Raw genomic sequence first — 26170 nt, forward strand, 5'->3', positions numbered from 1 at the left:
AGAAGTGTGTATGTGGCTTATACATATGTGTGTGTGAGTGTGTGTGTGTGTGCGTGTGTGAGAGCAGTGCCTGTATATAGCTGAAAAAGTGGGAACAAGAAAAGAGGGCTTCTATTTGGAATGATGTGTGTGTGTGTTTGTGCAGGGGTGTGAATGTGTGTGTTTATGAGCATTTTTGTGAGGGTGTGGTATGTCTGCATGCTTCATCCATTGCCAAGTTAAGGAAGCACAGAGAAGGAGTGTGTGTGTCGGGACAGAAAGAGAAATGGCATTAGGTTGTGTGTGTATCGTCTAGATTCAGATCATTTGACCAAATTCATCCCCTGTCCAGCATGTCATCATAGTCTGCAGGTTAGTGGGCCTTCATGAGAAAATCTGTAGATATCACACACATAAACACACTCAGACACACAACCATATAGGCCTATGAACATACATGATATTAGTCTAGATAACATGAAGACAGACGTAGTTACACATGCAGACAGACATGTGTTGTCCTGGGTTACAGTCACATGAGGCTGCGTCTGCCAAAGAGAGCTCAGCATCAATCATCCCAGCAGCTGGACCAGGACTGCCCAAGGTCAGCAGGGGTGTAGTGCTTCACAGACTGATTCTGCCAGTCAGTCCTGACTGCTGTGGCAGAGGAATGTTAGCTATACTTTATATGCATCGCATACCTCCACCAAACACTATGCAACTGTCAAGATATGCAAGTTTGGCATGTTGGATATTCACTAAAAGTTCATCACACCTCACTGTCACACCCCTCTTTGGCCCGTCAGTGTGAAAAGTGATTTAGCTTTTCCTTTTCACAAAGTTTTATGGTGTTGTGTGAATCTAATCAGTGAGTCAGTGCTTCCTTTTCCTTGCCATGACCAAGCTTTCTACAAAATTTCGTGCAAATCCATTCCTAACTTTGAGAGATTTCCTTCGAACAAACAGACAAACAAATAGACACACAAATGGAATAACTCTCATCCAACTCCACTGGTGGAGGTAATAAAGATAAATACAGGATGTGGCTGCATTTTTATATTACTACATCTGTTCAAGCGAAGAATAATAACAAGTGCTATTTGGTTTATTTGATTTTTTTGTTGATGCCATACATCTTAAGACTCAAAATCAAAGAAAAGGTGAGAATAAGGCAAACCACATTCTTTATTTCTTCTCATGAACCCCAGTGCAGTTCTGGGTAAAACACAAATCAGATGAGCTCTCCATATTGTCCCCCTTCCTTACAAAATGAGATACTCACAATTTGAAAAAAAGTGGCCCCTGTTCTTTAAAAGGAATCAAAGTTAGAGGAAATTATAATATTATAATAATTAAATGACAGTGGTCATTGAGTCAGCTCAGCTCTTGACAGCTTCACTTCCCATTTTATGCTGCTCAGTCAAACACAATATTTGCTTCATCTGAAATAACAAAACCTGATTGGAAACCATCTCTGTTGGCAACAACATAAAAAAGCAATTACATGCCTATTGCATTGGGAAATCCACCAACATGGAGTAGGTAATGAGTAAGGCCTGGCTAGAACGATTTGGCCTTATAGCCACCAGGCTAAAAAGGCCCCAGCTCTGATGTAACTGCTCACCCATTCCTGTTGAGAAAACATTTTTGTTTCCTTAGTCAAAGTAGAAGAGGCTGCGGAACATCTGCCAGGATGATCATGATCGTAATGCGCTCTAAGATCCAGCCGGTTAATAAGCACGAGCTACAGATGTAATGTGTTTTACATTTCATTCTACTGCAATACAGTCTGAGCCTCAGGGTAGTATTGAACTACAGTCGTTTTTAAAAAGCGCTCAGTTTCAGTGGATTCAAACCTTCAAAGCTCAAACACCTGGATTTCTAGTCTTCTGTTTTTAACTCTTCAGTCACAGCTCACTGAACATGCTCTCTTACTCTTAGTGCCTATATAAAAGTACATAGTCCATGTGGGAAAGTAGTATATGTTTGCTATTAACTTACTTGTGATTGCTGCTTCCTCAATACAGGAACCTTATAATATAAATCAGACAAAAATAGACATGAAAACTGTAATAACCAGTTGCCTGGAACCAAAACAAGACAATTTGTCTGTAAACCTGGAATCAAGATTCAGGCTTTAGCATATTATTGTTGGTGTTGTCGTGTGAGACGTGTGCCTGTTGGCTCCATTTTGAATAGTGTTTATCGCGCATGGCCATAATTGCCAGACTTATATTGGTATTTCTGTTTAAGTTTTATATCTTCCTCACAGCATGCCTAGCTACTCCATAAGCATCATTTGCAGTCTGTCCAGCTGCAGGAGTGTTTGCTTTAGTTTTTAATGGTCCATAACCTGCTAGGAAAACAGTTTTCCGTTGTCGGCAGGATTCGAACCTGCGCGGGGAGACCCCAATGGATTTCTAGTCCATCGCCTTAACCACTCGGCCACGACAACTCACGTGAAACACGAGCTGATCCTGTTGCTGTTGGCTATCTTTACCACATGTGCATTCCTCATGGGAACAGGACACCTGCCATTTCTCTGTGGCTGTCGCTGCACAGCTCACTGATTCACTCACATGTAGAGCGAGGAATGTGATTACATAATAACTTGATTATGAAAAAATACAACAAGAGGACCAGGCCAAAAGATTTTATAGTGACTTCCCTTATGTTATGCTGATCTTCCCACGCCTTCCTGCATAGGAAAGCAAAACTGAGAGGCTCATATATATCAATCATGTCCAATTTGGCACTGGATGCTTGAATGAGAGGAGAAATTACCTTCCATGCACAATATTCTTAAGTCTGTATCCCTGTCAAATGTCTTGGCAACAAATTTCCAAATCAAGTCTGGAAACTTTCACTCAGTTGAGATAAAGTTGTATGTATTATGTAAGTATTGTTTAATGAAATAATCATAGAAATAAAAGAAATTACATCTAGTATAATGGCTTCAACAATACGAAGTCCAGTAGATTTTCTAGTCTAAGAGAGGGTCAGCAAGTGAAATCACGTGTGAACTGTCAACAGAAAGGAGGTCATGTGGGACATTTCTTTCTCCAAAACAGTTCTCAGGTCACTGTGGCGTGGCCTTTCTACTGTTACTGTAAGCATCACTTCAAAATGGTGACCAATGTTTTCTTTATTTGACTCTTAGTTCCACCTTTTATTGATGGAGGAGATGAGGTGACAGACAGCACGGTGGTAATCAACAGCCCTCTGGAGCTGGAGTGTCACGCCACCGGAACGCCTGCACCTGCCATCACGTAAGACCATCGCCTCTCTTTCGTACACACAAACACACACACAAGCACACACTCACTAACTGTGCTGAAATGTCCCTCTCCAGGTGGTTTAAGGATGGGAAGCCCGTCAGGCAGGGTGAAGGCGTGCGGGTGGTGGCCAGCGGGCGTCGGCTGGTCGTGTCTCGTGCTCAGGTCTCTGACACGGCTCGTTTTCAGTGTGTGGCCACAAATGAGGCAGGAGATCACGAGAGGGACTTCAATGTGATCGTCCATGGTAAAAAGAAAAAAAAAGAATGTGATGTTGTCTACTCTGTAAATAAACAATCCTTGCTGCTTTTGCATATATTAAGATCGTAATAAATGTAATTTTGCTCTAAATGCACGCTTCAGGAGAGGTCCCGCTTTTGGTAAATACCAATCTCTGCTCTTTGAGTGACTTTTTTGTTTGTTTTAAAGTGGAAGTTTTCTCCAAAGATAATAACCCTCAACTCTTCTCCTCTCCAGTCCCTCCATCCATCCGTGCCACTGGACCTGCTGAACGCTCCGTGGTCCTCCACAAGTCCATCAGCCTGCAGTGCATCCCCAGCGGCATCCCTGCTCCCAGCATCACCTGGCTCAAAGATGGCCGCCCTGTTGACACAGCACAGGAGCACCTCAAGGTTTGTGGATCGACTTTTCGACATTGTTTGACACTCTTCATTTTAAGTAGTTAATCCTAATCTCAGTGCAGCTTTAATTTATGTAATATGATAAATAAACAATAAATCACAGTGGTTTGGACTGGACTCTAACTGTGTGTGTGTGTGTGTGTGTGTGTGTGTGTGTCTCACAGCTGGAGTCGGCGGGGAGAACGCTGCAGGTCACAGAGGCCAGACTAGAGGATTCTGGGAGATACACCTGCCTGGCCACCAATGCAGCGGGAGAAGCCCAGCAGCATATTCGCCTCAGTGTCCATGGTAACGGACAGACACACACAACACTCTGTCTCCATTCCTCTTCACCTGCATATTAATCTCTTCACTGCCTCTGTTCCACCGCCTTCCTTCCTGTCTTTCATTTTCAATCTCTCTCTCCCAGCATTGTTGCATTATCTGTATTTGATCATGGGAATAGGTGAAGATGTCAGCATATCAGTTCATGAAATTTGTGCTTGTCCTTCAGAGCCTCCTACTATCCCCTACTCTGGAGAGATGCTCAACCAGACCATCCTGTCTGGCTTTTCCACCCAGCTGGAGTGCAAGGCCTCAGGCAGCCCCTTACCTGGTAAAACACCTCCTGAACTTCCTCTTGCAACTGTTCACTCACAGGTTCTGAGTAGAAATCAGCTCTGACTTCCAAAATGACCTCAGATGAACCCCCATAGCCTTATGGGGGTTCATCTTCCTGCTTCTCCCTGCTTGCACCAAGTTGGATGTCTACAGTTTCAGTTTACTGTGGCTAGGCAGATTCCAGTGTAATTTAGCTCTTTCCCATCTGTCTCTGAGACATTTTTATATTTTCAGAGCAGATGGTTCAGCTCTGTTTTGATGGAAAATGACTGAGAATCATTTAGGGTTTATTTCAATACCCCCTGCAACAGTTGGCATGAGGTAACTGCAGTGAAACAAAAAGGTGATAAAAACAGGGCTTGACGATACATTAATATTATATCAATATTGTAATGTGACACTTGATAACACAGAGTACACAGATGACACACATGAGCTTCTGCTTCATTCTCAGCCATCACATGGTACAAAGATGGCCGTCCTCTGACGAGCGCGGCGGGGGTGACCATGCTGAAGCGTGGCCAGGTGCTGGAGATAGAGCGCGCCCAGTTGTCCGATGCTGGGATATACCGATGTGTGGCAGTCAACCTGGCTGGAACTGCTGAGATATCCCATAGTCTGCAGGTGTACGGTGAGCGTCCTTTTGTCATTGTGTACTTCAAATAGAAATTTTATTTGGTAATCTTAATTTCTTTAATTTCTTTAACATTGATTCTTGACATATCCAGTGTTTTCTTCTTAATTCCAACATCACTGTGATGGCTCCATACAGTTGTGACTGAAGAGCTTCTTGTTTGCTAAGTTTATGCACAAAATGTGTAAAGTCAGAGGTTAAATGTGTTGGTAAGATGTGGGTCAGTGCTCAGCCAGATGCATGTAGTTAGTAAGTAAGTAAGTAATTTAGTAAGTAAGATGCCCTCCCACTAGACCTGGCTTTCTTGAACAACAGCACACAGAGAGCGTGTTACATATGAATCATTCTGCATTAAGCTTTAATGATCTGTATGTAGAAGAAGTTCAACAGTTGGAATAGCTTCATCCACAAAGTGTAATTGTGAGTCACAGTGCCTGTAGAGAGTGATTCCATTGGAGAAGGCTACGTGTATGTGTTTGTGTGTGTGTATGTGTGCATCTGTGCACCAGGGTTCATCTGGTATAAAGCTTGTGTGATTATATGAGCCAACACTCGGACAAATGATATTCAAACACAATGGCTGATGATTATTCTGAAGCTGAAATTAAATAAACATTATATACAAAATTCCTAATATGTTTGTTTGTTGTGGATTATGACTAAATATTTGGTTTCATTATCTTAAGCAGCAAATGTACTGCCAAAATTAAATGTTACTGGCAACCAGGCATCCCAGCTGAAATGCCACAACAGGATTCTTTAAAAAAATGTCATTACTGGCACATAAATGTCATTTACATTGAAAATGTTACATCCCCCACAGGTTGTTTTTTTTTTTTTTCAATCACATTAGAAATAAAAAGCCTTACACATTTGGGGGTATGTAGAGTTGTGATTTTATGTTCTTGTGAAAGAGTGAATAAATAGTTGACTGTCTTTCTGTCTCTATCTGTCTTGTGCCCTGCAGTTCCTCCTGTGATCTCCAGCCGCGGCGGCATGGTGACGGTGGTGGTGAATGAGGCTGCCAGGCTGGACTGTCAGGCCACCGGAGTCCCCCAGCCGAGCCTCACGTGGCTCAAAGACGGCAGCCCCGTCGCCAGTGTATCCAACGGCATTCAGGTGCCAATCAATCCAGCACTATATTAGTTCAACTAATAAATGAATCAGTGTTTGAATAATTTAACTGTTCTATTTTTGTGCCATGTTATGTTAGCGTGTATAAAACCTCTTAAACAGTGTCGCTGGTATCCTTGGCCGACACACTGTCTTTCAGAGCTTCCTCTGTAGAGCTAGAGTTAAGATACTAACATGAAACTAGACGACCTTCATATGAACCATCATATGAACTATCATATGAAACTAGACAGATATATCAGTACATTATGCTAGGTCATGAGCAAGGGGGCTAAAAAATGCTCTTAAAGCTCCAAAATTTTGGCAAGTAGAAAGTGACATAGCCATTTTCAGAGGGGTCCCATGACCTCTCACCTTCAGATATCTGAATGAAAATGGGTTCTATGGGCACCCACAAGTCTCCCCTTTACAGACATGCCCACTTTATGCTAATCCCATGCAGTTTTGGGCAAAACCCAAACTGCCTGCCGTTTGCATGCAGTACAAATGTGTTATTTTCAGTCTTGAAGTCTTGAAGTTGCATAAATTGGGTTTGACTGGAAAGCTGAAACTCTCAAAGACTCAGTGAGCCCAAAATTGTATTCATGTGTGATGATGTTAGTCCCAGTGGAAGCCATTTGATTGTCATTGTGTAAAATGATGATTTAGTCTGTTCGCCATGTCAGATTTGTATTGGCTCTAAATTTGATCCGTTATCGTGCCTAATCCTACAAATTGTATATAGGTGATAGAAAAATGGAAGTGTCTGTATATATATTTGTGGGAGCTATATCTGGTCTCTGATCTGTCTGCTCGTCTCTCAGGTGCTGTCTGCTGGCAGGGTGCTGTCTCTGGGCAGTGCACAGGTCAGCGACACAGGCAGGTATACCTGTGTGGCGGTCAACGCCGGAGGGGAGCAACAGAGAGAGTACGACCTGCGGGTGTATGGTGAGTAAATAACTCTGAATTCTATCCAGGCTTATCCACCATGATTTAACTTATTTGTTTCTTTTGCTAATCACCTTTCAGGCTCCTAATCTCTGTTGCCAGTGCAGTTTTGTCTTTGTGGTGCACACTGTTGTGGTTTTTGTTGCAAGGATTTGGTAAAATCAGATAGTCAGCATTTTTTTGTCATAAAATCATTCCTAATAACTTAATTTCTCTTTCTGTACTCTGCTTCCCATAAGCCATAACCCCATAACCCCCTGGATCTTAACCCAGGTGTTGAGTGATTCTGTATGACATCAAAATGAAGTCACACTTGGCATGAAAAGTCACTTTGAGTATTTGTATCTCTTGAAATGAGCTTGAATTTGTAAGTATTGGTTTCATTGGACAGGTCAGTTTTGGAAATCTTAAGATCTAAAATGTCTGTCAAGAAATATTTGAAATAGTAAAGAACCCATGGACAAATCATTTACATAATTCAAGTTTTATAGGATATAAGATATTTAGTTGATTTTTTCCCCAGGTTTTCACCAGAAGTGGAATTTATTTTTAATACCTGCACAATCTTCCTGTTCATGCCTTTAATCATATTGCTTTCCTTTTCTCCTCTACTTTCCTCACAAATAATGATTATGGCCGACTGTGGAAAGTCTATCAACAACACATCAAATCCAGTGTGTAACGTGTACTTAAACACTGCAATGACTGATGAAAGAGAGTTTGTCCAAACCATATGTGTGGAGAGGAAGTTGACTGAGTTTAGCGTTTCAGTAAACCTTGTCGGTTTTCCACATCGAGCTGAACTTGACAGCAAATCAGTTGTTACACAAGTCCAATCAAAGCTAATCTCAGTCAGTTTTCTACATTTACTTTGGAGAGAGGTAACAGGAGAGTTTGAAGTAAAGGGAACGTCAGGAGGACTGTGTTTGTCCCTGTGTGTCTGTCTTAACATGTGTATGCAGAATACAAACATCCACATACAGTGTGTTTCTTTGGAAAGATCAAAAAGATCTTGTCCAGAGAAATAAAGACAGATTTGTTGTGGTAATTGCTACCATTCGTCTTCAGCTTCCTGTTTCTGGCCAAATAGTGAGCTGAGGGTCTGTTTCTATCCTTCCCCTGCGACTTGTGCTCTGTCTGTCCAATAAACATAAGTCAGAGGAAATTGGCCTGCAGTCATTTTCTAGACCAGGCCAGACTTGACAAAAAGTTGTTACTGCCTTGTGAAAAAAACAAAACAAAACAATGAGCACAAGTTTAGTCAGGGAAGACAAATTAGTTTGAAATAGAAACAGGTATTTGACTGACATCAAATTAAAGTGGGATCACATCATCTCTTATTTTTAAGGAGGCGAGTTTGCTGTTCAGAACCAGACACTGTAATGCAAAGGGTGGAGGCCTCTAGACATTTCCTGAGCTGTCACACTGAATCTGTCACTCATTGTATCCCATTGTTTGTCTGTCCAAGGCTCTGAGATGAGCCTTGGTCCCAGCAGTGTCCAGTGCCAAATAAAAATTGTGTCCGTCACTCATCCAAACCGTGGGAAAATCTCCTTCACTGGTGTGAGCAACACCCTTCAATTGATGCTCGCATAGTTAAAGGAGAAATAAACCACAAATCAAATTATTTTTTTTCCTGGTCATTTCTTTTCCCCTTTGTCAGAAAATATTGTCATTATGCATTTGAGTCCATGTTAGCAATTTCCATGGAGATCATGTTTCCTGGGCTGCTTGGAACCGAAACAACGCGGATTGTTAATACCACAAACAAATGTTGAATTGATCTAATAGTGCTGTCATAGTCCAAGATAGAATTAGTACTTAAAGAGCACCAGATGCGCAACTATACAGAGCCTGTGTATCTCAGGAAGCAATTAGGGCCTTATGAGGTAATATGAACAGTTTACAGCATCTAGAACGGCTCAGCAGGCTGACTTTCAGGATCGGTCCCTGTTAAAGACCTTATTAATACATTCACACTGGCCACCTCAGAGGAATGTGTCCATTAGTATAGTATAGCAGCAGTCTCAGTATAGTATATCACACACTGCCTCATGTAGCCACATGTTAGAGGTCTTTGCAGCCTGATTTTTAAGACGTCATTCGCTCACTCCCGCTGCTTTCTGTGACGCACCCACATCATTTTCTGTCAAACCCGCCTGCGCCCACAAGCCACCGTACCAAGACCACCCACCAGCCTGCGTTTTGCATTCCTGGCCAGCTACCATCACAGTCCATTATATAAATTCTTAATTTGATTTGAAATGCCCTTTAAAAGATTTCCATTAATGCTGCTTGACTGTGACATCAAAGAGGTCAGCTATAAAGAAATTTACCAAATGCTAACCCAACTGTCGAAAAATTGTGATTTAATAAGGGTGTTATGTGCTTGAACGGCATTGAATAAACATTCAAGTGTGGCTGCCTGCAACCTTGAACAAAATGTCCCAACATCTGATGTGGGTCTTCTGGGCCTGCACCCCGCACAACACTCCCTCTTGTATCTGTTTTGCTTTGTGTAAATGGAGATGTTGTCACACAGAGGTTTTCAGTGTCTTGCATCCAAATGTGCTGCAGTGCCCCCGAACATCATGGGCGAAGAGGTGAATACCACAGTTATGCTGGGACGTCCAGTGGAGCTGCACTGCAGGAGCGATGCAATCCCTCCACCAACCCTGTCCTGGCACAAAGATGGCCGCCCACTCTTCAGGAAGCCTGGCCTGACTGTCTCAGAGGATGGGAGCCTGCTCAAGGTAGAGCCAGAGTTATCAATCATGCAACTCTTGTTGAGGTAATCCTCAACAAGAGGCGACAGCTGTTAGTGCCCAACTTGAATTATCATCACTCTATCCTGATGAAATTTGTTTTAGAGCTCTCATCTGCTAACCACAACCATTACTTAAAAAATATCCCATATCACATGCCTGCGAATCACCTCAGGGCATTGCAACCAGCCTCTTTACCCCTCACTATGTCCCTCTTTCTTTCATGTCTATCCTTTTAATTGGATGTAGAGATATTATGCTACTGTATCAATGCAGTATCTCAATGTGTTCACCAGATTGACAGTGCCCAGGTGCAGGACTCAGGCAGGTACACCTGTGAAGCTACCAATGTTGCTGGCAAGACAGAGAAGAACTATAACCTCAATGTCTGGGGTGAGTTGAAACATATTTCTGACTGCAGTTGTTTGTGTGCATCTTTCTGTTCTCACACTAAGGGTGTGTGTTTGCCAAGCTGGAGTGTTAAGCTGAAGCTGATTCTCAAAGAAAAAAAAAAAAGTTTCATCTGCAAGTATACTGACACCGACAAAGCTGGATGAACTATCGATAACACGCCGCATGGGAAGCAGGGCCTGTTTCCATAGTTACCTGATGTTTGCATCCTGATGTTAGAGGCTCTCCTGGATCTACGGCCAAGTCAAAATTGTCTTAATAGTCAGTCCATCAGTGTCCAGTCTTATTTTTTTGTCATAGCAGATAATGATTTAATTCCACATCCATTCTGCTCTTATTATTATTCTCTTCTTATTTTGGTGTTTTATAATGAACAAAACTAAACCTAAACTTTGTTGCTTGTTTCCTGAGGAACTGAGCTGAATTGCATTTGATTTCTATTTTGTAGTTTTAGTAGCAGTAGTGACACAGTGTTGTTGTTGGACCAGCCCATCCAAAATGAATGGGAAAAGGAGCAATTGCTGGACTTGTTTTGCACCAACTAAAATGCAGTGGCATGACTTGAGTAAGGTGTGAGCGCCTCCCTTTGGTGTCCTGTCACTATTACAGTTTCTCCCAGTATCCGCGGCTCAGAGGAAGTGTCTCCACTGACAGTGATTGAGGGAAGTCTGATAACTCTGGTGTGCGAGTCCAGCGGCATACCACCTCCCAGCCTCACCTGGAGGAAGGATGGTGAGTGTGTGTGAGATGGATATGTTATCAGTGTAGGCATAATGCAGTTTGTGTGTGAGTAATCTTAATTATGGATGCATGTACATTTACCCAGCTTAACCATCTGTTTGCATTGTTGATGTGTGCTTTTTTCTCTAGGTGTGGAGCTCAAGTCAGACCAGCGACTCAAAATTTTGTCAGGAGGTCGCCAGCTGCAGATTTCGAGTGCTGAGAGGACAGACGCAGCTTCTTATACCTGCATAGCATCCAGTGCAGCTGGCAGCACCTCCAAGGAGTACAACCTGCAGGTCTATGGTACGTCAGCAATGCAGCACCAACATTCCATTGTATTTGTTAAAATTCTAAATGTATGACGGATGATTGTAAGTGCAAGTGTTTAGCTTCTTCTGGGGGAGCGTGTCCACCCACTCACCCACTTTTCTCACTTCAGTCCGCCCTTCCATTAGACGCAGCGAGGGCGGAGCCGATGATGTCACTGTGACAAAAGGCGGGGATATCACCCTGCAGTGCGCTGCGGATGGTGTGCCACGTCCGGCGGTCACATGGCTGAAAGATGGACGACCTATCACAGGCCAGCACGGGGCCAAGGTTCTGAACGAGGGGAGGCTGCTGCAGATTAAAGACGCCAAGGTGTCAGACACGGGGCGCTACACCTGTATTGCTGTTAATGTGGCAGGACAAGCTGACAGCAAGCATGATGTCAGTGTACATGGTAGGAATCATCACCTGTTTTATTAAATAACTCTTTGCTGTTGTATGCATTGTGTTAGGTGACAGAATCACTGAATGCAATTCTGCTACTCCAGGTGAAAAACAATTATGCCACCTCCCCTAAATTTACAAAGGTGGTAGCAACAACACACAAAAGCCAATATCCAATATACATAAAGTGAATAGCCTAGTAAAGCCCTAGAGTGCTCAAACTGTCAAAAGTAATAAATTAAGCACTAAGCAATATGTGTGCATTTCCTGGACCTAAAATAACACACCAAACAAATCTGCATACTAACTCCCAGCCCGTTTGAGTAGAATGATTCTGAAAATGTTGTTTGAAAGAAAATGTTGTTTAAAAATAAATATGGTATTTTTTACATAACGTAAGTTGAAGTAATTTTCTTATTTTGCTTATGTGTGCATTTTAAAAAGCATTGTATTTTATGCCTGCATCTGCACCAGTGGGCCATCAGATAAAAGTAGGCATAATAATATGTTACATGTTCTCTACAGGAGAGACTTGATGTTCTCTGCAATTAAGTGGAAAAAAATAAGTGCATTTATCAGTAAAAATAAAAAAATTTGGCATATCGGATATTGGCAAAAAATCCAATATCGCACATCCTTCACATAAACCAACTCGAAAATGTTCACCTTCCTGTGCTCTTGCTTTCAGCAATCTCTGACCTTCATATCTTTATTTCTGCTCTTGTCCCCTGATTCTGTCCACTTTATTTCCCTCGTCCCCTGACCCGCTCCTCTGTCCAGTCCCACCCAGTATCATCGGTCAGGTGCAGGTGCCAGAGAATGTGAGTGTGGTTGTGAAAAACCCTGTGGCTCTAACCTGTGAGGCTTCGGGCATACCACTTCCTGCCATCACCTGGCTCAAGGACGGCCAGCCAGTCAAAGCCACAAGCTCAGTTCGCATCCTCTCAGGTGAGCTCCCACTGGAGTCATTTTTCTCTGATGTTATGATTTCAGAGTTATTCTTCTGATGGTTTGAATTAAGGTATATAGTATTTAAATTTCCTTATTCCTACTTTGAAAAAAAGTCTATTCGTCCAAAGTCTAAGATAAGAAGCATGGGGCCTTCTGCTTCCCAGCTATAGTTCAAATGTCAAGCACTTCTAATAAATCACCAGTAATAAGATGTAATATGATCATTCCAACCGGGGCCAAACATAACAGCTGAAAAGACAAGAATGTGTGCTGGAGGACAAAACCTCTGGGAAAGAAAAACAGTTTTTAAAAATCATTTAACAATATATAATTGGCACTTCCAAATTAAACAGAGTCCCTAACTGCTTCATACCAACCCCTGAACTCTTGTGCAGATCTTAAAATACCAAGCTGGCCAGAGCTAGTCCATGTGGTTCTTCACTCATCAGCAGTTTATTGAAATTATTTGGGTATAACTGTAATAATTTTCCAAAAAAAGTTAACCACAGGCCACCCACAACTCCGATCAAGATAGCGTTTGGCAGATTATATTGACAGTATGTTGAAAGAGGTAGGCTTATATTGAGTCCAAATCCAGTGTGGCTCTCTGATTGTCCAGTTTCAGATTGTGTTGTATTTCAGTTAAGGTGTTAACTGTTTTCTCAGGTGATTTTCAGATGAATCAGCTGTTTTTAAAAAGAGAAATAAATGACTTTGGATCTCATAGCCCTGGCCCTGGATATTTAAACAGCTGTGAGCCTAAGTGTCCAAATACCTTCTGTGAAATTATCCAGATTGCGTGGACGGGTGATTTATCTTCAACAGGCTGGAGTGGAGAAATGCTGTTTACACATCTTTGGCTTTTTTTTTTTTTTTTTGATGGGTGGTGGGACAGAATTATGCAGATATGTCATCTGAGCTCAAAGATAAAGACTTTCGAGAATTTATTCGAACCAATATTTTCCTGTTTGATCCCTAGGGGGGCGGAGTCTGCGTCTGATGCATGCTGCCGTAGAGGATGCTGGGCGATATACCTGCATTGTGTCCAACAGCGCCGGGGAGGAGAGGAAGAACTTTGACCTCGACATTCTTGGTATTAACTTACTAATACATAAAACATATTGATAGATAATTACTAGTATCTACTCTAACGCATGTTGTTTGATTGCTTTACTGTATTCAGACTGTATAGTTTAAAGTATTTCCTATATTGGGGTGACAGTCATGACCAATTGTTGATTTTCAATCTGCCTACAGTTCCACCGAGCATCGTGGATGAGGGAACTGTGCTGGATACTAAAGTCAAGGAGAAACACAACGTTACCCTGACCTGTGAGGCCACAGGTAAGAGACATGCTTCACAGTTCTCTGAAAACATCACTGCATTTCTAAGCACTAATGGAAGGCATCAACTATAACATCTATACATTGTCTCTGCATTAACTTCACTTAATGACTGCCCAGGTAACCCCGTGCCAGAGATTAAGTGGCTGAAGGATGGGCAGCTGCTGGTACCAGACAGACGCCACCAGGTTTTGTCTCATGGCCGTTTCCTGCAGATCTCTGGCGCCCAGGTGGCGGACACAGGCCGGTACAGCTGCCTGGCATCCAACAGTGCAGGGGACCGCAGCAGGCACTTCAACCTCAATGTCCTGGGTACAAACATAGCTCTAATCCTTTGTATCATTCATACCTTGACAATAATACCATTTAAAATGGATAACAGTAACTTTCTAGGTTTAATTTATCTTGTTTGACACAATATCACAAATTGGATATTCCCAAAAGAGCAAACTCTACCTATTCTGGACTTTGAAAAAGAAAAAAATCATTACAGTACAGTTTTGCTATCTGACCTAAAGGAACCATCTCTGAACAGGACCAAATATCTAGTAGTACTTACCTGTAGTACTTTATTGAACTAGAAAGGAATACTTTGTTTAAATCAGTCATATTTTGGTTTTTAAATTTTGTATTAAAATGTGTTTCAAAGTATTTAAAGTACCAGTAACTAAGGCTGTGGATGTGCTATCCTTTTTGTACCAGTTTCTCCTACCATTGCCGGGTCGGGTCCTGAGGGGTCTGCAGAGGAGGTGACGGTAACCCTGAGCAGCCCCACCTCTCTGCTGTGTGAAGTCCAGTCCTACCCTCCCGCCCTCATCACCTGGCTCAAAGACGGCACGCCGTTTGAGTCCAGCCGCAACGTCCGAGTCCTTCCAGGTTGGGAATCACATGAAAATACTTTACGTGGAAGGAAAAGAATAAATCATCAGTTCATCTCTCATACATCACCCATTTTCTTACAGGGGGGCGAACCCTGCAGATTCTCAATGCTAAAGAGGAGGATGCTGGGAGGTACACCTGCGTGGCCACTAATGAGGCCGGAGAGACACTGAAGAACTATGAGGTCAAAGTTTATGGTGAGCAGAATAACTTTGTTCACTGTTTTCTTGCCTGTGCAGTGGAGCAAGCATCATAACACATTAATAAAATTGGGCTCATTGAATCCACGAGAGTCTCAGCTTCCCAGTCAAACCCAATTTATGCAACTCCAAGACTGTTTGCACAAATACGCCATTTTGGAATAGGCGAAAATAACGTATTTGTACTGTATGCAAAAACCTACGTGATTACGAAAAAAAATATACCTAAATGTGTAACTGTGATTTAAGCTGTATTTGTCATTCCCAGTTCCCCCTCAGATCAATAAGAACGATATCCCAGGGGAGGGACTTGCCCCCAAAGAGGTCAAGATCAAGGTCAACAACACACTGACCCTGGAGTGTGAGGCCGAGGCCATCCCAACGCCAGCGCTGCAGTGGTACAAGGATGGACAGGTACAAACTCAGCCAGATTTCTACCCTAGGTCTGTCTGATGTTATCAGGATGGAAACGCTACCATCATAAATGCTTTTCATTCTTACAGAGACTGTAAAGCCATTTAGCAGTAAATAATAGTGTACCTGATTCAGATTGACCCATGCAAGAAACTCTCGGTCATTCTCTCCTCTCTCCCCTCCTCTCTGTAGATTCTGCGGGCAAATGACCACGTGTCCATCACAGCCAACGGTCGAATTGTTCAGATCAAACACGCTCAGGTCTCGGACACCGGCCGCTACACCTGCGTAGCCACTAACATAGCTGGGGAGGATGAGAAGGACTTTGATGTAAATATACAAGGTGAACTGGTCTGATGATAATATGTTAACTGGGACTGTTAGCGCTTGTCATGGGCTCAGAGATTATTCTTGTGCTTTTATGACATTTATAACATTATGACATTTTTTATGACATATTGTGTTTTACTGTGATAGTGAAACTACTTGTTGAAGTCTTTTTTAGTAGCTGCTGAAGCTGATGTGTAAAGATTGTACTTTATTATTAATATATTGCCAATTATTTAAATGCTCTTAAATGAAACCTCTTTTAAAAGAAAGCACAACCCGTGACACAACCCCTTCCTGTAACGAACCGCACTCTGAAATAAATGCTCCAGAAAGGTTAAAAAGTCACAAATATTATTTCTCTCTTCCCCATTCAGTTCCACCCAGTTTCAGCAGACCCGGAGTGGGTGATCGCACATCTACCCCAGGCGACGTCAGGGATGTGATTCTCAACAACCCAATTTCTCTGTACTGTGAGACCAATGCTGTGCCGCCTCCAACGCTCACCTGGTACAAAGACGGAAGACCACTGGCCTCGAATGACAAAGTCCTCATCCTGCCAGGTGAGGGAGAGAGAGGGAGAGAGAGAGAAAGAGAGAGAGAGAGAGAGAGAGAGAGAGAGAGAGAGAAAGAGAGAGAGAGAGAGAGAGAGAGAGAGAGAGAGAGAGAGAGAGAGAAATGAAGGATTGAAACTAGCCTTTCCTTGTTTGCATTACCAGGTGGGCGAGTGTTACAGATTCCCAGGGCTCAGGCTGAGGACTCTGGCAGGTACACGTGTGTGGCAGTCAACGAAGCAGGAGAAGACTCCATTCAGTATGATGTCAGAGTATTATGTAAGTAAAACATTTATAAGTATCAGTTATTTCAATAGAAGTAGGGAACAAAACATTTTTAAAAAGCACTGTCCATCTTTGTTTCTGTGTTTCTGTCCTCCCTCAGTGCCGCCCTCAATCCGGGGAACAGACAGCGACCTGCCTGATGAGGTCACGGTCCTGGTCAATAAAACTTCCCAACTGGAATGTCACGTGGATGGAAACCCCGCCCCCAAGATCACCTGGCTGAAGGACAACCAGCCAATCAGCTCTGATGGCCCCTACAGAATCCTGTCCAATGGACGGACACTACAGGTGACCACCAGGAAATCGTTTTCAAATTCTCAACGTTTTGTGCAACCAACTCCAAATCAAATCTGCTGTAATTAAAAGTTGTCTGTAACATCAAGAATAATAATAATGACGTTTATTTACACCAGTGTTAAAAAATGTTTAACAAGGAGCACAACATTAATGTAAAGTGCAACATTAATCTTGTAATTTTTGGTTCATCAGACAAATCTGTCTTGGGGGAAAAAGAAACCTTAAAGGACATTAACTCATTGCCCAAATTCTACATATTTGCATATACTAAAATGTTAATATCAAATACATTTATGTCCTATATTTCTAATTTTTGAGTTTAGAGATTAATCCTTGAACATTTCCTCTTATTTCCTAGGCTGTTATATTGACTCCATAGTGCAGCTGTTATTGTGGAGATGAAGACTGTGTCAGTGTGGATTGACAATCTAACTTGTTTTTTCCTTCCTCCTTGTCTTTCAGGTGTTGACCGCCCAGGTGTCAGACACAGGACGCTACGTGTGTGTGGCTGACAATGTGGCTGGCAGTGCAGAGAAATCCTTTAACCTCAATGTTCATGGTGAGTAACAGTTTGAATGTTAAGAAGCAATTTGTAGTTTTGACTAAAATGCTTTCCAGCGTTCTATTTATGAAAGGAATGTATGCGTGCAGAGCAAAATATTAACAATATAGATACTTACTTGCTCTTGTTTAGTAAGTGATTCAGTAAGTCTTATAAAGCTACAATAATCAAAACTGCTGAGGGACAATTTAAGTGAGGACTGTGTAGGCTAAACTGGTAAATGTGAGAAATGATCATGTAATTTAAGGGTTGAGTCAGCATACTTGGTCCAAGACGATAATAAATTATGTGCTTATTCCACAGTTTGCACGTTGAATCTAAACGTTCCTCGTTTTTGAAGTTTGAATCATCACAGCTTGTCTGCCAAGTTATCAAAGTGTGCCACAAGTAAAAATGTGCAAGTTCATGTGTTTCATCATGATCTTAGATGAAATCACCAATATACTACTGTGTATACATACATTAACCAGCTGTTGTTTTTCTCCGTCTGTCCAGTTCCCCCCTCCATTGTCGGGCTGAACCCTGAGAATGTGACTGTGGTGGTAAACAACTTTGTCTCCCTGACGTGTGAAGCCACTGGTTTCCCCCCTCCCACCCTGAGCTGGCTCAATGACAGGGGCTCTGTTCAGGCTAACACCAATGCACTCATCATGCCAGGTACACAGTCCACACCTGTAGGCTTGTATTTGGAAGAGTTCTGGGATTAGTATCTCACTTTTAGCATGCCATAAAATTAACCTAGAAAATTAAAAACATGCAAAGACAGGTACTTGCAGTAGATCCTAAAGTGTGTCCATTTGTGCCTTCAGGTGGTCGTACACTGCAGATTCTGAGGGCAAAAGTGTCTGATGGAGGAAAGTACAGCTGTGTGGCCATGAACCCAGCAGGAGAGGCTCGCAAAATCATCTACCTCACCGTCTTCGGTCAGTTCCAGTCCACAGTGCAACCCTGATAATATAAAAGGGATGTGAACCTTTGGCTTAGTACAGATTCACTTTGATTCGTGATTCACAAAGTTGTTTATTCAGTGGTTGTTCAATGTAAGAGCCATTTTTTCTGGGATTATTCAATTAACTTTGTGTTTGTAAGGCATGGTTCAAGCCAAGTATTCGTTTCAGTACTTTATGCTAAAATTTTAGATCCATTCAGTGTGTTTCACCATAAATGACAGTGTCAGTTTGAAATGTCCATTCCATATATCCTGATGTCCTCTACTCGCCTGTTCCTCTTCTTGCCTCCTCTCCTGTTTCTCGTTCCTCTATTCCCTGCTGTTCTCCTCTCTCCTCCCAGTTCCTCCCAGTATCCGGGACAGCAGTGGGGACTCCCCTGTGGTGGTGAGTGTGCGTGTCGGCAACTCGGTGACTCTGGAGTGTGAGTCCAATGCTGTGCCCCCTCCCACCATCACCTGGTATAAGAACGGCAGGGCGGTGACAGAGTCGGTCAATCTACGCATCCTGGCAGAGGGGCAGATGCTTGAGATCAAAGGGTCGGAGGTGAGAGATGGATTGATGTCCCGCTGTCCAGTAGTGCTAATCTATGAAATTTGTGTTTTTCTGATTTTGGGAATGTCTTCAGTGGTATGCCGTCATTGCTGCAATGTTTGAAATGTAAACTTCGTCACACTTTGGCGTCCATTTTCTACATTAACACAGAAAATATAGTATCCCAAAGGAAAAAGCTTTGTGCTTTGTGTTCCTCAGGTGTCTGACACTGGACAATATGTGTGTAAGGCTACTAATGTTGCTGGTCAGGTGGACAAGAACTTCCATCTCAATATTTATGGTATGATCACATTCCAGAAATTCATTAATTTGATATTAATTTGATGATGTTACGTTGGTGTGCACTGAATTGGAGTATTTTTACATTCATGAGAAACTCTCTCTCACCTGCTGCTTTTTCTCTCTCTCATTCTGTGTCTCACTGCCCCTCTCTCCTCAGTACCTCCAAGTATTGACGGCCCATCAGAGGAGAGAGTGGTGGAAACCATCAGCAACCCGGTCACGTTTGCCTGTGATGCCACCGGTATCCCCCCTCCAAGCCTCACCTGGCTAAAGAATGGACGCCCCATCGGTATGTCCACATGATGAATGAGCTACGCTGTCAGCAGAGGGTTTTAGTAACCAAGCAAAACATGAAAATACACAGCAAGTGCACTGATATCTGTTAATGTCCAGATTCCTTATTTACTTATTTACTGTTACTGTTACTATTACCTTATTCGTTTTTACGGCACATTTCTACAGCAAGGTTCACCAAGTGTTTCACTCTCTTTAGAGAACTCAGAGTCTCTGGAGATGCACATCCTGTCAGGAGGCAGTAAGCTGCAGATCGCTCGTTCGCAGCTTTCAGACAGTGGCACTTACACCTGTGTGGCCTCCAACGTGGAGGGCAAGGCACGCAAGAGCTACCACCTCACCATACAAGGTACTTCCAGAATTTGAACCCTCAACCCACTATGAAAAATAAAGAACCACCTTAGAAACTACTTTTTTTTTTTTTTTTTTAAATGAATTGTCCAATTTCCCTCCATGGAGGATGGAGTCTTGTCAATACACAGCACAATATGAAGCTTATAACTGACCACAAAAGTAAATACACATAGTACCAATTCACCCACGTTTGCATCGCAACATTACATTTTTTAAAGATTCATTTCAAATTCAAAGTTTCATTATAACTAACACAAGTACTTCTCTCCAAGTCCCTCCAAGTATCTCCGGCTCAGACATGCCCAGTGACGTCGGCGTCCTGCTGAATGACAGCATCCAGCTGGTGTGCCGGGCCCTGGGAACGCCGCCCCCGACCATCCAGTGGTTGAAGGATGGGGAAGTCATCAGTACGGCCGTGAACAAGGACATCAGGTACAGTAAACTTTTTTAAATGCACAAACCAGGAATGTTACATTATGTCGATCAAGATGCACCGTGCACAGGAGGCAAGTCTCCCTGAGCCACAGGAATGTTGTGTGAGTCATGACTAGGCATAGCATCAATGTCTCCTCAGTATGCTGGCAAATTTTCCTGATCAATATATACTTGCAATACTGAAAATACTGAAAATACTCCTGTAGACCAACAAAACTTGCAGAATATCCTTGTAATACTATTTATATAATCAGAATTAAAGCATGGAAACAAAGAGTTTCCAATTTGTTGACATATTGAGTGGCTGACCACACCAAGCAGTTCAGATCTTACTTGCTCGTAACTTTGAACAGTGACCAACTTAACGGGGTTACGCTTTTGATTTTTTGGCCTAATTTGATTTTAACCTCACTTGAATTTGTTTTTTTGAACTTGTTTTATTTTTGCTCCAATGTAATGATCACTGATTGATAACTGATTTTTTTTCTGTTAGGATTAGTCCAGACGGCAGCACACTCACTGTATCTGGAGCTCAGACCTCAGACGGTGGCAAGTACACCTGTGTAGCCACCAACACTGCAGGGGAGGAGGACAGGATATTCAATCTGAATGTGTATGGTGGGTTTGATGTAGTCATTTTCAAAATACATCCATGTTACATACAATAAGCAGTTCAGAGAATTTGTCTCAGTTTATCTCCGTGATGATGACGGGTGGAATATGATTTTACATCACTGTGTGTGCTCTTCGTTTCCAGTGCCTCCTGTGATAGAGGGCAACAGTGAGCAGGCTGAGGAGTTTGCCACCGTGCTGGACAGCTCTGTCAACATCGAGTGTGTTGCCACAGGCTCTCCTCCGCCCCAACTCAACTGGCTGAAAAACGGCCTGCCCCTGCCAGTCTCGTCCCACGTACGCCTCCTCTCTGCTGGACAGGTGCTCCGGTAGGTCAGTGGACAGGGTTTGAAGATGAAAGAGTAGAATAGAATAGAATAGAATATCTTTATTGTCATTGCACATGCACAGCTAAATTGAATGCAAGCTTCTCAGTTCAAAATTCAAGCTTATAAAAATTAGTAAAAAAAAACATGAAAAAACATAAATAAATAATTTTAAAAAAGAGAGACAGAACACTATTTTTACAGGTTACAAAGGCTCATCATTTTCCTTTTGAATTTTTTTTATTATGAAAATATGTTCAGAGTCAATCTACTTTGAAATTGTTGCTTAAAGTCTTTTATTCAAAGTTCAGGCTGTCATATTGGTCTGTTCATTTAATTGTTCTGTTATGTTTTATATAAACAAATATTTTACTTTAAAAAAAATCTAATGTATCCTAAAGTTTTACATCTAACCCTAGAACAGTAATTTCATTCTTACAGATTTCAGTGGATAATTATAGCACTACGTGTTCTAAGTACTATTTTAGGGGTTTTTCCACCCTGACAATATATTGAATATTGATATTACTAAATATTGAAAATATTGAATGCTAGTGTTATTTCGGGATGAAAAGGTCACATTTAAAGGAAATGAATATCAGAAACAGTAACCAGCAGAACCTCTAGTAGAAAAAAATGTCAGTGTCCACCTTAAAAAACTCATAATATTTTAAATTGTGAGGAGTGAGGATCAAAATGCATCCGGATACTAATGTAATATATCATTTTGTACCTTTCAGAATTACTCGCACCCAGGTGTCTGATAGTGGCACGTACACCTGTGTGGCATCAAACAGGGCAGGAGTGGACAACAGACATTATAACCTACAGGTGCATGGTGAGTCTCAACAGCAAACCTTAGGTATGAGGTATGAGAATCGAAATAAAGCAACTATCATGCCAAAGAGTCTGTGCAACAATAAGTGATAGTTGTGATGATTAAACAAAAAGATAAACCATGAAAATGTAGATACAAATATAAAGTCCTGATCACCTCCCTCCTCAGTCCCTCCCAGTTTGGACGGAGCAGGGAGCACAGAGGATGTGACAGTGGTGCGAGGACACTTGGCTTCTCTGCTCTGTATCGCTGATGGGACCCCAACGCCCACCGTGTCCTGGCTCAGAGAGGGGGTGGCTTTGGTTCCTGACCCCCACCTCAGCCTCCTCAACCTGAATACCACGGTGCAGATCACCCAGGCCCGGATCAATGACACAGGACGCTACACCTGCGTAGCTAACAACACCGCTGGACAGGCCAGTCGTCACTTCAACCTCAAAGTGCTGGGTGAGTGAAAGGGCAGAAAGTCAGACTGAACTAAAACACTGAGTTGCAGAAACTATACATTTTACATATGCAAAGCTATAAATGTTTGGATTCATTTAGGTGACGAAAAAATAATATTCTTTAGTTTTTCTCTTATTTGCCAGACCCACCGCACATCAATGGCTCCAGAGTGCCGGCAGAAGTATCCGTGGTGGTGAATCACGTCCTGGAGCTGCAGTGCGAGGCGACAGGGATCCCTGCTCCCTCTCTGACGTGGCTGAAGGATGGACGGCCGCTCCCCCAGACGGACAGTTTGCGCATCCTGCGGGGAGGGGAAGTGCTCCGTGTGGCCTCTGCTCAGGTATGTGTATTAAAGTGTGGTGTATTAAAGACCTCATGATGTTTTGTAGGATTCAAAATAGGACATCAGCTACTTAGATTTTATTGGTTGAGATTTTATTCACACCCACTGATGCAGCATAATGTCAGCATTAAAGATAGATTGTTTTCCAGGATGGAAAAGTAATTTTTCTTTCATTTTATTGTAAGTTGTTTAACAGTAAAAACATGCCAGACGGGCTAATATATATGGTTTATTACCAAGAAAGCATTGAGACACATTTTTCACTGTCAGGTGGAGGACACAGGCAGATACACCTGTTTGGCCAACAGCCCTGCAGGAGATGATGACAAGGATTTCCTGGTTCGAGTGCATGGTGGGTAATGTCATTGTGTAATAAAAAGTACCATAAATGTAATAATATGTTGTCAATTTGGTTTTATTGCATGCACACGCAAGGAAATTTAAATTACACAATTAAGGAAAAAATAATTTTTTTCTTAAATTATATTTACTTTATCATGCCTGTTTGGTCAATTCCTAAAAACAGGCTCTTTAAAATGTTCTCCATCTGGTATTACTCTATCAGTTCCCCCTAACATTGCTGGGGAGAGCACACCCCAGGACGTGTCGGTGCTCCGGAGCAGGCAGGTGACGCTGGAGTGCAAATCCGATGCTGTCCCTCCTCCAACCCTCACCTGGCTCAAGGACGGCCAGCCACTACAGGTCAGATCTCTCAAATACAAGCAACATGACTGATTATTTGACTTTATAACATGATTGTGAGACAAGTAAATTGCTGAATGTGCCTGTTCGCAGTGCATCTTATAGCTTGTCTTACAGCAGTGTAATGTGCTTTGTGGAAACATTTGCAAAAAAGTAACGTAAAGAACGATAATAAAGGACGTTTCATCCTGGTGTAGGCCTCTGCTCGAGTGCGTATTCTGTCCAGCGGCCGCTACCTGCAGATCAACATGGCCGAACTGAGTGATGGAGCGCAGTACACCTGTGTGGCCAGCAACATCGCCGGCAAGACCACAAGGCAGTTTAATCTGGCTGTCAATGGTATGATTACATGATGTATCTACAGCTGCCATCCAGTCCACATGTAGAGAAGTATCCCCTCTTATCGAGTTAAATGTGTCACCAACAGAGAAAAAAAAGTACATGAATGACATCTGTCACAATCTCTGCCTGTCCCCTCAGTGGCCCCGACCATCGAAGAGGGTCCCCAGACAGTGTCAGTGCACATCGACAAGCCAGTGGTGCTGGAGTGTGTGGTCAGTGGAGTACCAGCACCTCGCGTAACCTGGAGGAAACATGGCGTCATATTGGCAGGAAACAACCCCAGGTAAAGCCACAGGTCACACAGTGATGATGTCATTATTGTCCATTTCACAGAAGCAGTGTCTGTTCTTACCAATGTACAGAAACTGCCAATACCTCAGTTAATGACACATTATGTAAAAAAGTAAGTAATGTCAGGGAACTCTTGCATCATGATGTGCCAGCCAATATACTGAACATGGTTTCAGTAGTTCAAGGCTAAATAATCACGCTACTTTTGAAGTGTAGCATGTCATATTAATGTGACATATTGTTGCTATTTACTTCTCAGTTGCCATGTTATTGCAGGATCTCTCTCAACTTATATGAATACTTGTGCAGGTACACATTTGCAGAGGATGGGTCCTTACACATCCACTCTGCCCAGGTGACAGATACAGGCCGCTACCTGTGTATGGCAACCAATCAGGCCGGGACACAACGCAAGAGAGTGGACCTGCAAGTATATGGTGAGAGCAGTGCATAACTAATACCATGCAGCCATCCAAACATGAAGACATGCATACAAACTCTCTCCTTCATAAACAAATACACACCCAGTCACTTTATGGTCGCTGGTTATTTTCTTTCAGTGCCTCCTTCCATTGCTGGCAGTCGCACCAACGTCACTGTGACAGTGAATGTTCAGACCACGCTGTCTTGTGAAGCCACCGGCATCCCCAAACCCACCATCGCATGGACGAAAAATGGCCGAGCCCTCAATACTGACCAGAACCAGAATATGTACAGGTTGATCCAGGTTTTCTCCCTCTCTGCTTCCTACCTGTAGCTCTTGATTACAGAGATAAAGGCTTAGTCAAACAGAGAAAATGCGGTTTTAATGTTATGATTTATATGTTATATAGACCAAATTAATCTCCATGTTGTTTGAGCACTCATTTACACAAGGTCTGTCCAAGTAATCCCAAAAATGTATCGTTATTCTTATTTCAAGGGATAATCTCTTGTAACCATTCTTGTTTTTACCAGGTTGTTATCATCAGGCTCCCTGGTAGTCATAGCACCAACAGTGGAGGACACAGCAGTGTATGAGTGTGTGGTCTCTAATGAAGCAGGGGAAGATTCCAGATCCATTAACCTCACTGTCCAGGGTGAGTAACACAGCATGCATTTACAAATTGATTATTCTTATTCTGTTCATTGATATTGCAGAACATCAATTTTGGGTGTGAGGCTCCTTAATTGGCTACTTATTGGCTGTAATATTACATCACTAATGGAATAATGCAATTAAGGTTGGGCTCTGTTTCAAGTGGTTTAGACTTCATTATAATTGGTTGTGATTCATAGTCAAGGTCAGACATAACAGAGCAAAGTATTACTTGATTTTTTTTTTTTTTTTTTAAATAATGTCTTCTCTTTGACGCTCAAGATTAAGCAATATCCTTTGTCTCATTCCTCGCTCCCTCCATCTGTCTTTTTGGCAGGTGCTGTCATTTTGCATTTGAAAACTCATCCATTTAGTTTCACTCTAATCCTAAATAGAAACATCTATCATTGATGAGATTGCACTTTTTTTTATTTGATTTTTAAATCTGCTCTCATATACTCCCACAGTCCCTCCGTCAATAGCAGATGAATCCACAGAGCTTGTGGTGACCAAACTCTCCCCAGTGGTCATCGGGTGTACTGCGTCTGGGGTCCCTGAACCTATTCTCCACTGGAGCAAGGATGGTGTGAAGCTGCCCGCAGAGGGACAAGGGTACAGCATCCTGCCCTCAGGTCAGAACAAGACCCATACAAAATATGTATTAAGAAGTACACAAGAAGTGCTGTAACTTTCCAGACATTTGAGCCACCT

General features: G+C 42.4%; 1 protein-coding gene and 1 non-coding gene across 2 annotated transcripts in view; one reads left to right on the top strand and one right to left on the bottom strand.

Moving 5' to 3' along the window:
- Positions 1-26170, top strand: part of hmcn1 (hemicentin 1) — a 101282-nt gene that overhangs the window by 58869 nt on the left and 16243 nt on the right. The window contains exons 33-77 of the mRNA XM_030049437.1: positions 3140-3248; positions 3332-3501; positions 3732-3886; positions 4060-4183; positions 4389-4490; positions 4950-5126; positions 6097-6248; positions 7067-7190; positions 9768-9943; positions 10252-10348; positions 10976-11104; positions 11237-11392; positions 11529-11810; positions 12581-12748; positions 13731-13844; positions 14009-14095; positions 14216-14407; positions 14798-14971; positions 15058-15171; positions 15443-15588; positions 15781-15931; positions 16293-16478; positions 16635-16748; positions 16855-17042; positions 17514-17610; positions 18109-18270; positions 18423-18536; positions 18904-19106; positions 19314-19395; positions 19555-19686; positions 19891-20040; positions 20318-20477; positions 20974-21098; positions 21238-21421; positions 22159-22256; positions 22425-22703; positions 22847-23043; positions 23317-23398; positions 23612-23748; positions 23946-24087; positions 24229-24373; positions 24691-24818; positions 24942-25098; positions 25339-25460; positions 25927-26091. Coding sequence (XP_029905297.1) covers positions 3140-3248; positions 3332-3501; positions 3732-3886; positions 4060-4183; positions 4389-4490; positions 4950-5126; positions 6097-6248; positions 7067-7190; positions 9768-9943; positions 10252-10348; positions 10976-11104; positions 11237-11392; positions 11529-11810; positions 12581-12748; positions 13731-13844; positions 14009-14095; positions 14216-14407; positions 14798-14971; positions 15058-15171; positions 15443-15588; positions 15781-15931; positions 16293-16478; positions 16635-16748; positions 16855-17042; positions 17514-17610; positions 18109-18270; positions 18423-18536; positions 18904-19106; positions 19314-19395; positions 19555-19686; positions 19891-20040; positions 20318-20477; positions 20974-21098; positions 21238-21421; positions 22159-22256; positions 22425-22703; positions 22847-23043; positions 23317-23398; positions 23612-23748; positions 23946-24087; positions 24229-24373; positions 24691-24818; positions 24942-25098; positions 25339-25460; positions 25927-26091 — 6648 coding nt within the window. The remainder of the gene's footprint in view (positions 1-3139; positions 3249-3331; positions 3502-3731; positions 3887-4059; positions 4184-4388; positions 4491-4949; positions 5127-6096; positions 6249-7066; positions 7191-9767; positions 9944-10251; positions 10349-10975; positions 11105-11236; positions 11393-11528; positions 11811-12580; positions 12749-13730; positions 13845-14008; positions 14096-14215; positions 14408-14797; positions 14972-15057; positions 15172-15442; positions 15589-15780; positions 15932-16292; positions 16479-16634; positions 16749-16854; positions 17043-17513; positions 17611-18108; positions 18271-18422; positions 18537-18903; positions 19107-19313; positions 19396-19554; positions 19687-19890; positions 20041-20317; positions 20478-20973; positions 21099-21237; positions 21422-22158; positions 22257-22424; positions 22704-22846; positions 23044-23316; positions 23399-23611; positions 23749-23945; positions 24088-24228; positions 24374-24690; positions 24819-24941; positions 25099-25338; positions 25461-25926; positions 26092-26170) is intronic.
- trnas-aga (transfer RNA serine (anticodon AGA)) lies at positions 2353-2434 on the bottom strand. The gene has a single exon. It is a non-coding gene; the product is annotated as a tRNA-Ser (tRNA).

This window comes from Myripristis murdjan, chromosome 4 (genome assembly GCF_902150065.1).
Source record: "Myripristis murdjan chromosome 4, fMyrMur1.1, whole genome shotgun sequence".
Taxonomy (NCBI): Eukaryota; Metazoa; Chordata; class Actinopteri; order Holocentriformes; family Holocentridae; genus Myripristis; species Myripristis murdjan.